The 12,835-nt window shown below is 38.1% G+C and overlaps 1 protein-coding gene across 5 annotated transcripts in view; it reads right to left on the reverse strand.

Moving 5' to 3' along the window:
* WRN (WRN RecQ like helicase) overlaps positions 1-12,835 on the reverse strand; it is a 148,550-nt gene that overhangs the window by 91,655 nt on the left and 44,060 nt on the right. For all 5 annotated transcript variants that reach the window (XR_008377355.1, XM_053578458.1, XM_053578459.1 and 2 more), the window contains 3 exons: positions 9,446-9,560; positions 5,640-6,069; positions 3,408-3,488 (listed from right to left, as the gene is read on the reverse strand). Coding sequence is in view for 4 of the 5 variants with exons in the window: in XM_053578458.1 (XP_053434433.1) it covers positions 3,408-3,488; positions 5,640-6,069; positions 9,446-9,560 (626 nt within the window). In the remaining variant the exon portion in view is untranslated. The remainder of the gene's footprint in view (positions 1-3,407; positions 3,489-5,639; positions 6,070-9,445; positions 9,561-12,835) is intronic.

Genomic DNA, 12,835 nt, shown 5'->3' on the forward strand with positions numbered 1-12,835 from the left:
TCTGGCTCAGAGGAATTCAACTAGGGGCATAGCAGGTCCCAGACTGAAAGACCCCCCAAGAGGTCATTTCAGCAAGCCCTAACTGATATGGCAAGCCCCATGCTTCCCTGATCACCAGAGATAAACTCAAATGCCCTGACTTGACATTTGCAGGACCGATGCCTGAGGAACAGCCTGATGCTTCCTTCCTCCTTCTGCCTTCTGGACCCCAACTGTCTCCCAACTGCTCAGCCCTGACTGCACCCTCCACATCTGGCTGGCCAGCCCCATTTTTTTTTTAAGAGACAGAGTCTCACTTTGTTGCCCTCAGTTGAGTGCCATGGCATCACAGCTCACAGCAACCTCCAGCTCTTGAGCTCAGGCAATCCTCCTGCCTCAGCCTCCCGAGTAGCTGGGACCACAAGTGCCTGCCACAACGCCCAGCTGTTTTTTGTTGCCGTTTGGCTGGGGCTGTGTTTGATTCCGCCATCCTCGGTATATGGGGCTGGCGCCCTACTCACTGAGCCATAGGCACTGCCAAAAATGTGTAGGACATCCACAAGTTAAGCAAAGATTTCTTTCTTTCTTTCTTTTTTTTTTTTTTTTAGAGACAAAGTCTCATTTTATCACCCTCTGTAGAGTGCCATGGCATCACAGCAACGTCCAACTCCCTGGGCTTAGCCGATTCTCTTGCCTCAGCCTCCCGAGTAGCTGTGACTACAGGGACCCACCACAACGCCCAGTTATTTGTTGCAGTTTGGTCGGGGCCAGGCTTGAACCCGCCACCCTCAGTATATAGGGCCGGCGCCCTGCCCACTGAGCCACAGGCACCAGCCCCATTTTTGACTCAGAGCCCTACTAAGAGATTCTGTTTACAGTTTCCCCCAGTACCAGCTCTGAGGCATTCATGCCAGAGCCTGAGGTCCTGTCCCTGTGCTTCCAGAACTGACAGGCTGAAGACATCATCCACAAGTCTCCAGTGATGCACCTGGACCTCAAGACCACACCCCAAGCAGGAGTAAAAGAGCTGCCCCAAAGTCTAACATCTTGCCAGAGTTAGACTACTCCCCCCAGTCCTAAGCTTCCAGCACACAGTGACTTGCCTTTTGCAAACACCCACAACTGGGAACCAAGAAAAACCTTACCCAGCTGCTATGGGGAGACCCCAGGTAGCACCATCCCCACGACACCTGTCTCTGTGAAAAGAGTCTCATCTAGCTCCTAACTTGAACATGCAACAACTAGAATTCCCAGCAAAGAGCAAGACTCCAGCAATCCCATTAACCCAGATTTGAAAGAAACCAGCAAAAGAACCTTGGCAACATGAAAAAATCAAAACAGTTCAGCACCCTTAATGGATCATAATGGAGCTACAGTAGTGATCTTCAACTGTAAGAAATTTGTTGAAATGACAGAAATGGAACACAGAATATGGATGGCAAAAAAGATGAATGGAATTGAAGAAAAAGTTGAAAACCAACAAAAAGAAGCTCAAAAAATATATCAGGAAATTAATGAAAAGGTCACCAAAGCGCTAAACGAAGGATATTATTGAACTTAAAGAATGAAAGAGTCATTCAAGGATTTTCAAAATTCAGCAGAAAATTTCAGCAAAAGGTTAAACCAAGGCAAAGAAAGAACTCAGAGCTTGAAGACAAGGCTCTTGACCTAAGGCAATCACTTAAGGAGGATGAGAAGAGAACAACAAAGGCAGAGCAATCGCTAAGAGAGGGATGAGGCTATGCACAACAAACATAAATTATAGATATCCCCAAAGGAGAAGAAGTGCTGAAAGCATGGAAAATCTATTAGAGGGAATTATTAAGGAAAAGTTCTCAAGTATCACCAGAGATCCAGACACTCAGATACAAGATAGTCAAAGAGAAGACTCACAGCAAATAAGACATCTCCAAGACACACAGTTCAACCTGGCCAAAATCAAAGTGAAAGAGAAAATTTTGCAAGCAGGTAGACGTAAGCAACAACTGACCTACAAGGTTAAATCCATCCAATTAAAAGCAGACTTCTCAGCAAAAAACCTTACAAGCCAGAAGGGAGTAAGCCCCCATTTTCAATTTTCTCTAAACAAAACAAAGGCCAATCTAGCATTTTATATCCTGCAAAAACAACCCCTTTACAACGTGAGCAAAAAACATCAATAGAAACTTTTCAAAAGAAGATAGACTAATAGCCAACCATATGAAAAAATGCTCAACATCTCTATCATCACAGAAATGCAAATCAAAACCACAATGAGATATTGCTTAACCCCAGCAACAACAACTTTCATCAAAAACTCACAAAAGAAGAAATGTGGGTGGTGACACAGAGAAACAGGAACACTCCTACACTGCTGGTAGGACTACACACTAGGGCCACCGCCATGGAAAGCAGTATGGCAATTTCTCAAAGAACTAAAAGTAGACCTGCCATTTGATCCAGAAATCCTACTACTGGGTACTCACCCAAAAGTGAAAAAAACACTTTAATAAAAAGCTTATACAGCACAATTCACAATTGCAAAGACGTGGAAACAACCCAAGTGCTTATCGATACATAAGCAGCATATGCAGCGTATGCCACGAGAACTACTCAGCCAGGAAAAAAAGGGAGAACTCATACTTTTTGTAACAACCTGGATGGAAAAGGAGACCATTCTTCTAAGTGAAGAATCACAAAAATGGAAAAACAAACACCACATGTGCTCACTATTAAATTGGAACTTACCTGTACATATAGAGATAACACTCATCAAATTCAAATAGGTGGGAGAGGAAGGAAGGGATGGGTAAATTCACACCTAACAGGTACAATACATACTGTATGGGTGATGGGTACCGTACCAACTGTGACTCAACTGGTACAAAAGTGATTTATGTAACCAAGAATGTTTCTACTCCCATCTTTTTCTGAATTTCTTTAAAAAGTAACATAGGCTGGACACAGTGGCTCACACTTACAATCCTAGCACTCTGGGAGGCCCAGGCAAGTGGATTGCCTGAGCTCACAGATTCGAAACCAGTCTGAGCCAGAGCAAGATCTCACCTCTAAAAATAGCCCGGCATTGTTGGGGGCGTGTATAGCCCTAACTACTCAGAAGGCTGAGGAGAGAGAATAGCTTGAGTCCAAGAGTTTGAGATTGTTGTGAGCTACGATGCCACAGCACTCTCCTGAGGACAACAAAGTGAGACTCTGTCTCAAAAACAAAAGCAAGAAAATATATCAAGAAATGACTATACTCATTCTAAAAACATTGCTCACAGACTATATAAAGATGCAAAGAAATACGAATTGGAAAACATAGAATCTAATGTTCATAATTAGTAGCCATTTCGCTGCAGTGACACCTTGTTTAGAATTAGGTAACATTTTAATTAATTGTGCTCAAGAAAAAACAAGACATAACTTTTTTATAATTTTAAACATACCTTGAGCATCTCCAGTTCTAAATCTTCATCACTTTCGATTACATAAGAAGTATCTATTTCACTATCCTTGGGAGATACAGGCTTTAAAAAAAAGAAAGTATTTCAAAAATTAATTTCTTAATTTCTACTGCAACTGAGTCCATAACCTTTGTTTTCTGCAAAATAAAGCTCCTATATGCTAGATACCTTTAGACAACATCCTCTTCTCCTATATGTTGATAAGTATATAATTCATATTTATATGTTTACATGATAAGTAGATAGGAAAAAGGGAGGAGAGAACAACAAAGAAACAACCAAAGAGGAAAAAAAAAGAAATATAGTTAGAAAGGTAGACAAGTCAGATAAATAAAATTAAAATAAAATCCCCTCTCTAAACAACAGTACAAAGTGACAAGTTGAACTCTAGTTAAACAATGTCAAACTGCCTCCCAAATTTTCTGAGTACAAAAGCCTCTTCACACTGTTGGAAAATTCTGTACAAAGCAAAAACAGTAGTTATTCATTTATATCCAATGATTAAAAAAAATAAATTACTATGACTCATTATAGTATATTTAAATAAATCAGCATTTACAAATAGCACATAGATATACATATAATTTGAAAAACAGTATCAGATGTTATTTTCCTAGTCTATTCCTGATATTTAGATATGAAAACCTTTATGTAATAATAATTTGAAAATCTCCAGGAAGCAACTGTTCAACCGGATGAGAACCCACACAAAAGAAACCTATAAAGAAAAGGACCCCCCCTAAAATGCCTAATATTTAAATTGGAAGTAGAAAAAGAAAATATAGTCTTAACTAACCTACAAAATTTAAGCCCCCCCCCCCAAAAAAAGATAAGATTTTTACTGAGAAAAAGTCTTTTATTCTTTAAAGGTGTCTTCTAATGAGTAATGAAAACAATGCTAATTAGTACACAAAAAAAGATGTCAAATTATAAATTCCTGATCATAATTCTATAACTGTATGTGAAATGTATCATTTTAGTATATACCTAATAAGAAATTTGTAGGAAAATAAAGAGTAATGCAACTGTTAGCAAAAAAATGATATTTCCCCAAAGGAGAATCTGCTTTGTAAATGGTTAATATGAGAATATTTTAAAAACATTTTGAAAAATAAAATGCACTTATATACCAATAGTAATGATTACTAACATAGTTACCAAAACAAGGAGAATTTCTCAAAAATGTCAGGAAATAACTCCAGTAAATAGTTTTCAAAATCTAATTTTTGTAAAAACTTACAAGAGAAGTGAATAAAATTCTACAGGCATCTTAAGAATGGGCATCTTGAGAATATGGGTATCTTAAGTAATTAAACAAATAAAAAATTAAAGAATTTAATTAAAAAATTTTAGAAAGGCCAGAATCAGTAGCTCATGCCTATAATCCCAACATTTTGGGAGGCCAAGACTTGAGGCCAGGAGTTCAAAACCAGAATACGCAACTAAGCAACACCCCCATTCCTAATAAAAAAGAAAAACAAAAAGAAAGAAAAATTAATCAAGAGTGATGGTGTGTGCCTGCAGTCCTAGCAGCTCAGGAGCTGAGGCAGCAGGATCATTTGTGCCCAGGAGTTTGAAGATCCAAGTGAACTCTGAATCCCCACTGTACCCCAATCTGGGCAATAGAATGAGACCCTTGCTTAAAAAAAAAAAAAAAAAAAAAATTAAGGGAAAAAAAACCTGACTTTCTGGAAGACAGTAAAGACTAGTGTCAAGCAAAAATATCAACTTATTAGACAATTCCTTACACTAGGATATAAAGAAACTCTATATAAAGAAATAAAAATCACCCTCAAAAATCAAGTTTGAAGAGTAACCAAGAGTAGATATGAAAGGAATAAAGGCAAAGATATCAACTATGAAAAAAAAAAACATAAGAAATGATAAAATAGCAAAATTACAACAAATGTCCATTGATACTATGCGATCTTTCCACTACGCAATGCTGCTTATTGTTCTGAATCAGGAGCAGCAAACTAGGTCCTACAAGCCAAATAAGGCCCATTGTCTGTGTAGATAAAGTTTTACTGAACCACAGAGATGCAATTTTGTTAATATTTGTCTACGGATGCTTTCACCCTCCAGTGGCAGGACTGACTAGCTGATACAGAGACCTACAGAGATACAAAGCCTAAAATAGTTACCACCTGCATCTTTACAGAAAAAAAGATAGCCAACCCCGTAACTACAAAAAGTGTCGTCTTTATTTAGTACCTTAGCAGATGTGTAAGTAACAACATGGTGAGATTTATCTAGAGCCTCCTGTTCCAAAATTTGAAGTTCGTATTCTGTGATATCTAATGACATCAAACAATTTCTTTCCGTATGATCTTTCCATTTACTGTCTTCCATGCCATTGTCAAATCCATCTTCTTTTGGTTTCACTTCATTTCCAGGTACATTTTTGCTATGATCTTTAGCTAAATTATCAGCTATTGGCTCCCATATCTCATCTTGAGCGTTAGTAAACCGTCTATGTTCTGTAATTTCTTTTTGCCGCGCTCCTACAGCAGCAGCTGAATCCTCCAATGATAAGATAAAATTATTGCTGGGCCTCGTTTCAGCCTCAGTGTTAGTAGAACCAAATAACACCTTCCTCAGTGAATACAGATTTTCTGAAATACCCTTTAACAGGACAGAAACCCTAAAAAAAAATTGAAGCAAGGTTAATTCAATTTTAATTGCATTAACTATAAGGACAAGTTTTAAAGCATTTTAATAAGTAAAAGCTTTCTAAACTGACCTTCACTTACAGAACCCAGTGTCTGAAAGTTGCTTTTCATTCCCTACTGTCCATATTTAATACATCTGGGAGGCTACTCTCTTAACACAACTAGACACTCTGCATCCAACAGTTGAGTTGTGTGCTTTATTCAGAGCCACTAGTGTTCAGCCTAAAATTTGTTTTTTTCCAGTGATACTTTTTATTTTGTGGTGATTAACTTAATTAAATGTAAAGTGAATCAGTGATACATGACCACAAAAACAAAGAAAAACTATTTTACTAAATTCTCATTTGAATACATGGAAAGACTTAGAAAATGTCTTTAAAAAAAAAAAAAGGTGTTTGATAGACTATGGTCAAAAGAATTGGAAAAGTTGGGAAGATGTATCTTAAAAATTCCTAGGATTCTGCACTCAGATTGCTTCAAGTATCTTTAATATCATTCCATTTAAAAAAATAAACACTAAAATTACAAATGATACATTATGGGTATGGCTCAAATAAGAAACACTGTGCAGAACTCTCAACAGCAGGCCTACTAGTAATGAAAATGATTGACATATACTAAAAGACTGGGAAGAAACAAACATTAATATTTTAAGTTAAAAGAAAATTTTTATCTAACTTTTCAATTCCCTGAGCAATGGCTAGTCCCAATTGTAACACATCAGTGTTCATGCTACTATAAGTTGCATATGATGTTTTTTCACATCTTCAAAAATCTCAAAACTGACACATATATTTTGGAATAGAAAAAACTGCTCTGAATGTGGCCACTTTTAATTCTGGAAATGCAGACAGTAAGTTTGAAAAATACTTTTGACTGTTCAGAGGCCTTTTCTTCCCTCTTCATTCCGAGATATATCTAGGTAAGTTAGATATTACTATAGACACGTTACAAATAACATGAAATAAGAGATTTAATAGTTCTCATTTTGACACTAAAGCTTTACAAGACCCAATATTTCCCATTCTCAAGTTTTAAGAAAACCTATTTGGTTTTTTGGGATTTTTGTTTTGTTTTGTTTTGTTTTTTGAGACAGAGTCTCACTATGTCACCCTCAGTAAAGTGCCATGGCATTACAGCTCACAGCAACCTCAAACTCTTAGGCTTAAGTGATTCTCTTGACTCAGCCTCCCAAGTAGCTGGGACTACAGGTGCTCACCACAACACCAGGCTATTTTTTGCTGCAGTTGTCATTGCTGTTTAGCTGGCCCGGGCCGGGTTCGAACCCACCAGCCTTGCTGTACATGGCTGACGCTGTAACCACTGTGCTACAGGTGCCGAGAGCCGAAACCTATTTAATTTTGATATGTGAAAACTGATTATACAAATTGGGTCATTTGTCGGACCCAACTAAATCAGGGTAAAAGGGCCAGAGAGAATAAGCACACAGAGTACTTTTGAGAATGTAATTCTCTGCCAGTCTGGCTGCTGACACTGCCTGTACTAAGCTGAAACCAATCTCCGTCATGGCCACTGCAACACCCTGCTGCCACGCTAAGAAGTGACTCTCCAGGGAGAGCTGGCCACGTCCCCCAGACTACTGATGCCAGTGACTTAACTTTCAGAACAAAACATAACATTTTTCCTTTTTAATAAAACCTCCGACCTTCTCTTTGTTCTTTGTACATACCAAAGACTACCCGCTCTCTCTATATATATGCGCCACAAACTATAATTCTTGCTTCCCAAATAAAACATTTTAGAGATTCATGTCTATTTTAGTTGACGTTCACAAACATTATGAAGCAAAACATTAAGCATATGTATTTTACATATAATTGATTCTTTTGTTGATAGTGTAGAAATCTAAAATGCATGTAAAACATCACATAAAGGGTGATTATTATAATTTCGTAAGGGGAAAACTGTAAAAATTAGTAAGAACTGGCTTTACTGGAATCCTTCCCCATTTGAAAGTTTGTATCTTTCTTCAGAAATTCTAAAGGTTACATAAAAACTACTAAAATGTATTTCTGGAAGGAAAAATGACTTTGAAAAAGAGCTGAATTTCTGGCCAGGGCTGGGTTTTAACCCATCACCTTCAGCATACGGGGCTGGCGCCCTACTCCTTTGAGCCACAGGTGCCACCCCAAGAGCTGAATTTCTGACCATATTTTTAAATTTCTCAATCAAAATCTATCACAAATCTCATCCAGAAAAGAATATGTTAACATTACATTTTTCAGAGTCAGTATTCTTTCTATTCCAACTATATTCTACATTCACATTGCTACAAGGTATTTTTGGGCTCAACATTATATCATCACATTGTAATTGTTTACTGTTTAAAGCATTCCTGATTTTAGAGATTTAACGAGGAAGTCGTTCAGCAATTACGACTAGGTCAAGGTCTCATTCCAAAAAGTGTTAGCTACACAGTACCAGCACTCCAAGGACTATTAATCTACAGAAAACATTTGATCCAAATATCTCAAGTTCCTAATGCTGTTGCTATAAAACAATATTTGAAATTTGAATGCTTTTTGTTCTAATAGTCTAATTAGGTAGAATTCTTTTTTTTTTCTTTTTTGTAGTTTTTGACCGGGGCTGGGTTTGAACCCACCTCCTCCGGCATATGAGGCTGGTGCCTACACCTCTGAGCCACAGGCGCCGCCCAATTAGGTAGAATTCTTAAATAACAACAAAAAAAATGAAACTACTAATTATAAAAGTTGCTTTTATTGGCTGAGTGCAGTGGCTCACAATTGTAATCCTAGCACCCTGAGAAGCCAAGGAGGGTGGACTGCTTGAGCTCAAGAGTTTGAGAGTAGCCGGAGGAAGAGCGAGATCACCGTCTCTACTAAAAAATAGAAAAACTGCGGCAAAAGGATCATTTGAGCCCAAGAGTTTGAGGTTGCCGAGAGCTATGACACCATGGCACTCTATCCAGGGCGACAGAGTGAGACTCTGTTTCAAAAAAAAAAAAAAAAAGTTGCCTTATTTACAGATTTCAAGTGACCAAACTATAATTAAATATAAGAGGCTCATAGAAAGAAAGGGACAATTCTGAAATCTTATTTTCTGTAATGTCTACTTATTTTGTTTTGACAAAAAAAATAGATATAATTTTTAAAGGCATAATAAAAATACTTTTTTATTTCATAAAACATCCGTAGGATGCTCTTCGTTAACAACCAGAAAGATGTTTCTCAAGGCATTCTCAGTCTGTGTGCATGTGTATTCAAGCAAATTTCCAAGAGTCTATCTTAATCAATAGTAATTCTTCACATATAGGAAAAGGCAATGAGAACAGAATTGATTTAAAAAAAAAAAAAGTTAATATTTAACCTCTGTGGATTATCTAATCTTCTGAAAGTATCAGGAAGATGTGTAGCCAGCTCCATCGCCTCCTCAGAGATTGAAGTCAACTGTTTCTTCAGGTCACTAGGTAGGATTTCCTCCTCTTAAAAAAAAAAAAAAATCAATTTTAATTTTTAAACCACAAAGCAGCAATAGTCATTTAGCTGCTTCATTAAACAGTAGTATCAGGGTCCATATTTTCATTTTCTTTCCTTAAGTGAATTCCAACAAAAAGACTTCTTTATATCACTCCCAAATCACCTCAGTCACTTTACATTCCTTTCAAAGATTTGCTGTTTAAAACTGAAAATAAATGGCAAACCATCTGCATTCATACATATTACAAACCAGTGGTTATCGACCTAGACAGAAGGCAGTACAAATGAGAATCTGAAACCACCTGTAATGTTTACCATCGGAAATAAGTGTAAGACATCTGGACTGCTACTTAATAATACTCTTTCGTGAACATAACCTTATCCAAAACTTTATCCATAACCATCACCAACACAAAATGCAATTCTGTTCTCACTGCATTAACAGCATAAAACCTGCCCACCTTTTCCAAACCCTTCCCCTGGTTAGAATTTCTTCATCACCATTTATCTTATCAGCCAAAAAGCCCACCTCTTCTGAAGCATAAGATATAGGAATATATAACCTGCTATTCCTGATTACTATAGTTATCTTGTGATCTCAAAATCGCACCCTTCCGTTCACTGAAGATCTTAGTGCCTGATTCATTAGCTGTTTTTCTCTCCACTGCTACTTCTGTGAATTCAACATCCACATAGAGAGTTTCCATCCAAAATTGTGGTCTCTTCAGCTCCATGATCCATTCATTTCCAACAATCTTTACTTCAACTGACTTTAGCCACCCAATTCTATATTCATACGCTTGACCTTTTAACTATAAATAAAATCACCTCTTCCAAACCTCAGTTGTGAGCATCCCCCTCTGGACACCAGCATGCCCATCTTTCTTTCCAGCACCCTTTCCCAACAATTCTCTGATACTTTCAGAACTAAATCTATTGATTCTACCATCTTTTCCTTGCCTATTATATTCCCCACTCCCACTCCCCACCAATTCCTTACATTCATTTCCTACCCATATCACAATAATTATCCCTTTAAATACAGAGATGTACTCCCTTTGTGGTACTTACCTGGCAAAACACCCTGCTCTTAAATTTTAACCCAGCTTTTTTACCTACTTGATCACTACACCTAGTTGAACATAGTTGAAAATAAAACACAATATGATTATTCATTTCCTTTTAAATTCCTGACACAAATCTCAAACATTTTCTTTCCGTCGTTACTGAATACACCTCCTATACTTTCTCCTCCATTAATGCTCTTCTCTGTCCTCTTTGATACTCTCAGGCTGATGTGCCCTTGATAAACACGTCTTCTCATCTTCATTGCATTCACTCTATTTTATCTCAACGAGTTTCCCTGCCCTAACTACCAGCTGTGTACTTGTGATTCTCAACATTATTTCTCCAACCTCAACTTTTCCCCTGAACTCCAGAATCACAATTCCAACGAAGATATCTTCTTGGATATCAATAATCATCTAAAACTTAGCATGTCCGACTCTAAAATCTAGAGTTTTCTCACTCAAACCTAGTCTTCCCATAATCTTTCCACTACAACTGACCCTTCCATTCACCAGTTGTTCTGACCAAAACACCTTATTATTCTATCTCTATCTCACTTCTCACAGAGAACTCACCAGCAATCTTCCACAACGTACCTTCAAAATATCTATAGAATCAACCACTTCCCACCACCTCTAATGCTACTAGTGTATCCAAACAATTATCTTTTCTTGCCTGGACTATTACAATAGCCTCCTAACTCCCTGCCTAAACACTTGCACTCCTACAGCAGCCAGAAAATCCTTTTAAAACAAAATTTTAACCATGTCATTCTCCTGTTCAACACCCTCTAAGGGTTTCCCATCATCATACTTATTTTCATTAATAAGACAGGGAGTCGGATTCATAGTCTACGAGGCCCTAAAAGATCGGCCCCAAGCTATTTTCCTAGCCTCATTTCCTACCACTCATACCCTTACTCCTTTCACTTCAATTATGCTCACTGTTCGGCAAACGAGGCGAGCAACCACTCTCATAGGCACTCACCTTCCTCTAACCCTGCTATGCTCTTCCTTCGGATACCCACATGACTTGCTCCCTGACTTCAGTCAAACGCAAGGGGCTTGGTCTGTTCTGCTCAGTGGATACTCCCCAGCAATTTTAACAGTGCCTGACACATAGTGAATACTCAACAAATATGTGTTGTAGACTTCTGGGTGGTGCCTGTGGCTCAAAGTAGTAGGGTGGCAACCCCATATGCCGGAGGTGGCAGGTTCAAGCCCAGCCCTGGCCAAAAACTTCCAAAAAAAAAAAATATATATATATATATGCATTGTAGATTTCAATACACATTACCTTTCCAAACAAAGCTTCTAATAACCAAGTTAATACACGCTTTACTTGTTTTTAAAATAACAAAAGCAATTTACTAAGAAAAAGCTATTTTCAAATTAGGTCCAATAGCCTGGGCCTGTAGTCTCAGCTATCTGGGAGGATCCCTTGAAGGCAGGAGTTTGAAACCAACTGAGGCAACACGGTAAGAATACTTCTCTTTAAAAAAAAAAAAAAAAATGCTGTTTTCACATACTTATCACTGACTCACTCCTCTACCCACATTAGTGATCTCCACCCACATTCTCCTCTGGCTATGGTTAGCACCTTCATGTGACCAACACCTGTGTACCCTTTTCTGTTTTAATAGCACTTGCTCCAAATGACCACTCCTTGAAACACTCTTCTGTCACCCAGTACACAAAGCTACTGTGTAAACGGTTACAAATGACTGCCATATTGCCAAATCTAATAATTCTAAGGCCTCAGTTTCTCCAACTCTCAGCACAATCGGCAACAGTTGATAACATCCTCCCTTGGCTCTCTGCACACCACGCCTCCTTATTTCCTTCTATGCCTACGGCAAGTCCTCTGGGGTCCCCTCTCCCATACAAACATGAAACACTAAGAGTTACTCAGGACTCTATTCTCTAACTCAAACTGTCCTCTGAGTTACAGCCTATAGATCTAAAGGTCGACTGAACACCTCACTTGGCTGTCTTACGGGTTTCCCTTTAATAGACCTGAAATCAGCTGTGTGACTTATCCCCAAATCTTGCTCTTCCTGGTCAAAGTTTTCCATCCCTATTGCTCAAGTCGGCCACCCAGGGATGAACCCTGACACGCGTCTCTCATCACCAACACAAACGCTGCTGCTTCTACTGCTCTATTACTAACTCTTTCCAATCCAATTTTTCTGCCGCCTCATAATCCTCAGCTT

This window comes from Nycticebus coucang, chromosome 24, assembly GCF_027406575.1.
Source record: "Nycticebus coucang isolate mNycCou1 chromosome 24, mNycCou1.pri, whole genome shotgun sequence".
Taxonomy (NCBI): domain Eukaryota; kingdom Metazoa; phylum Chordata; class Mammalia; order Primates; family Lorisidae; genus Nycticebus; species Nycticebus coucang.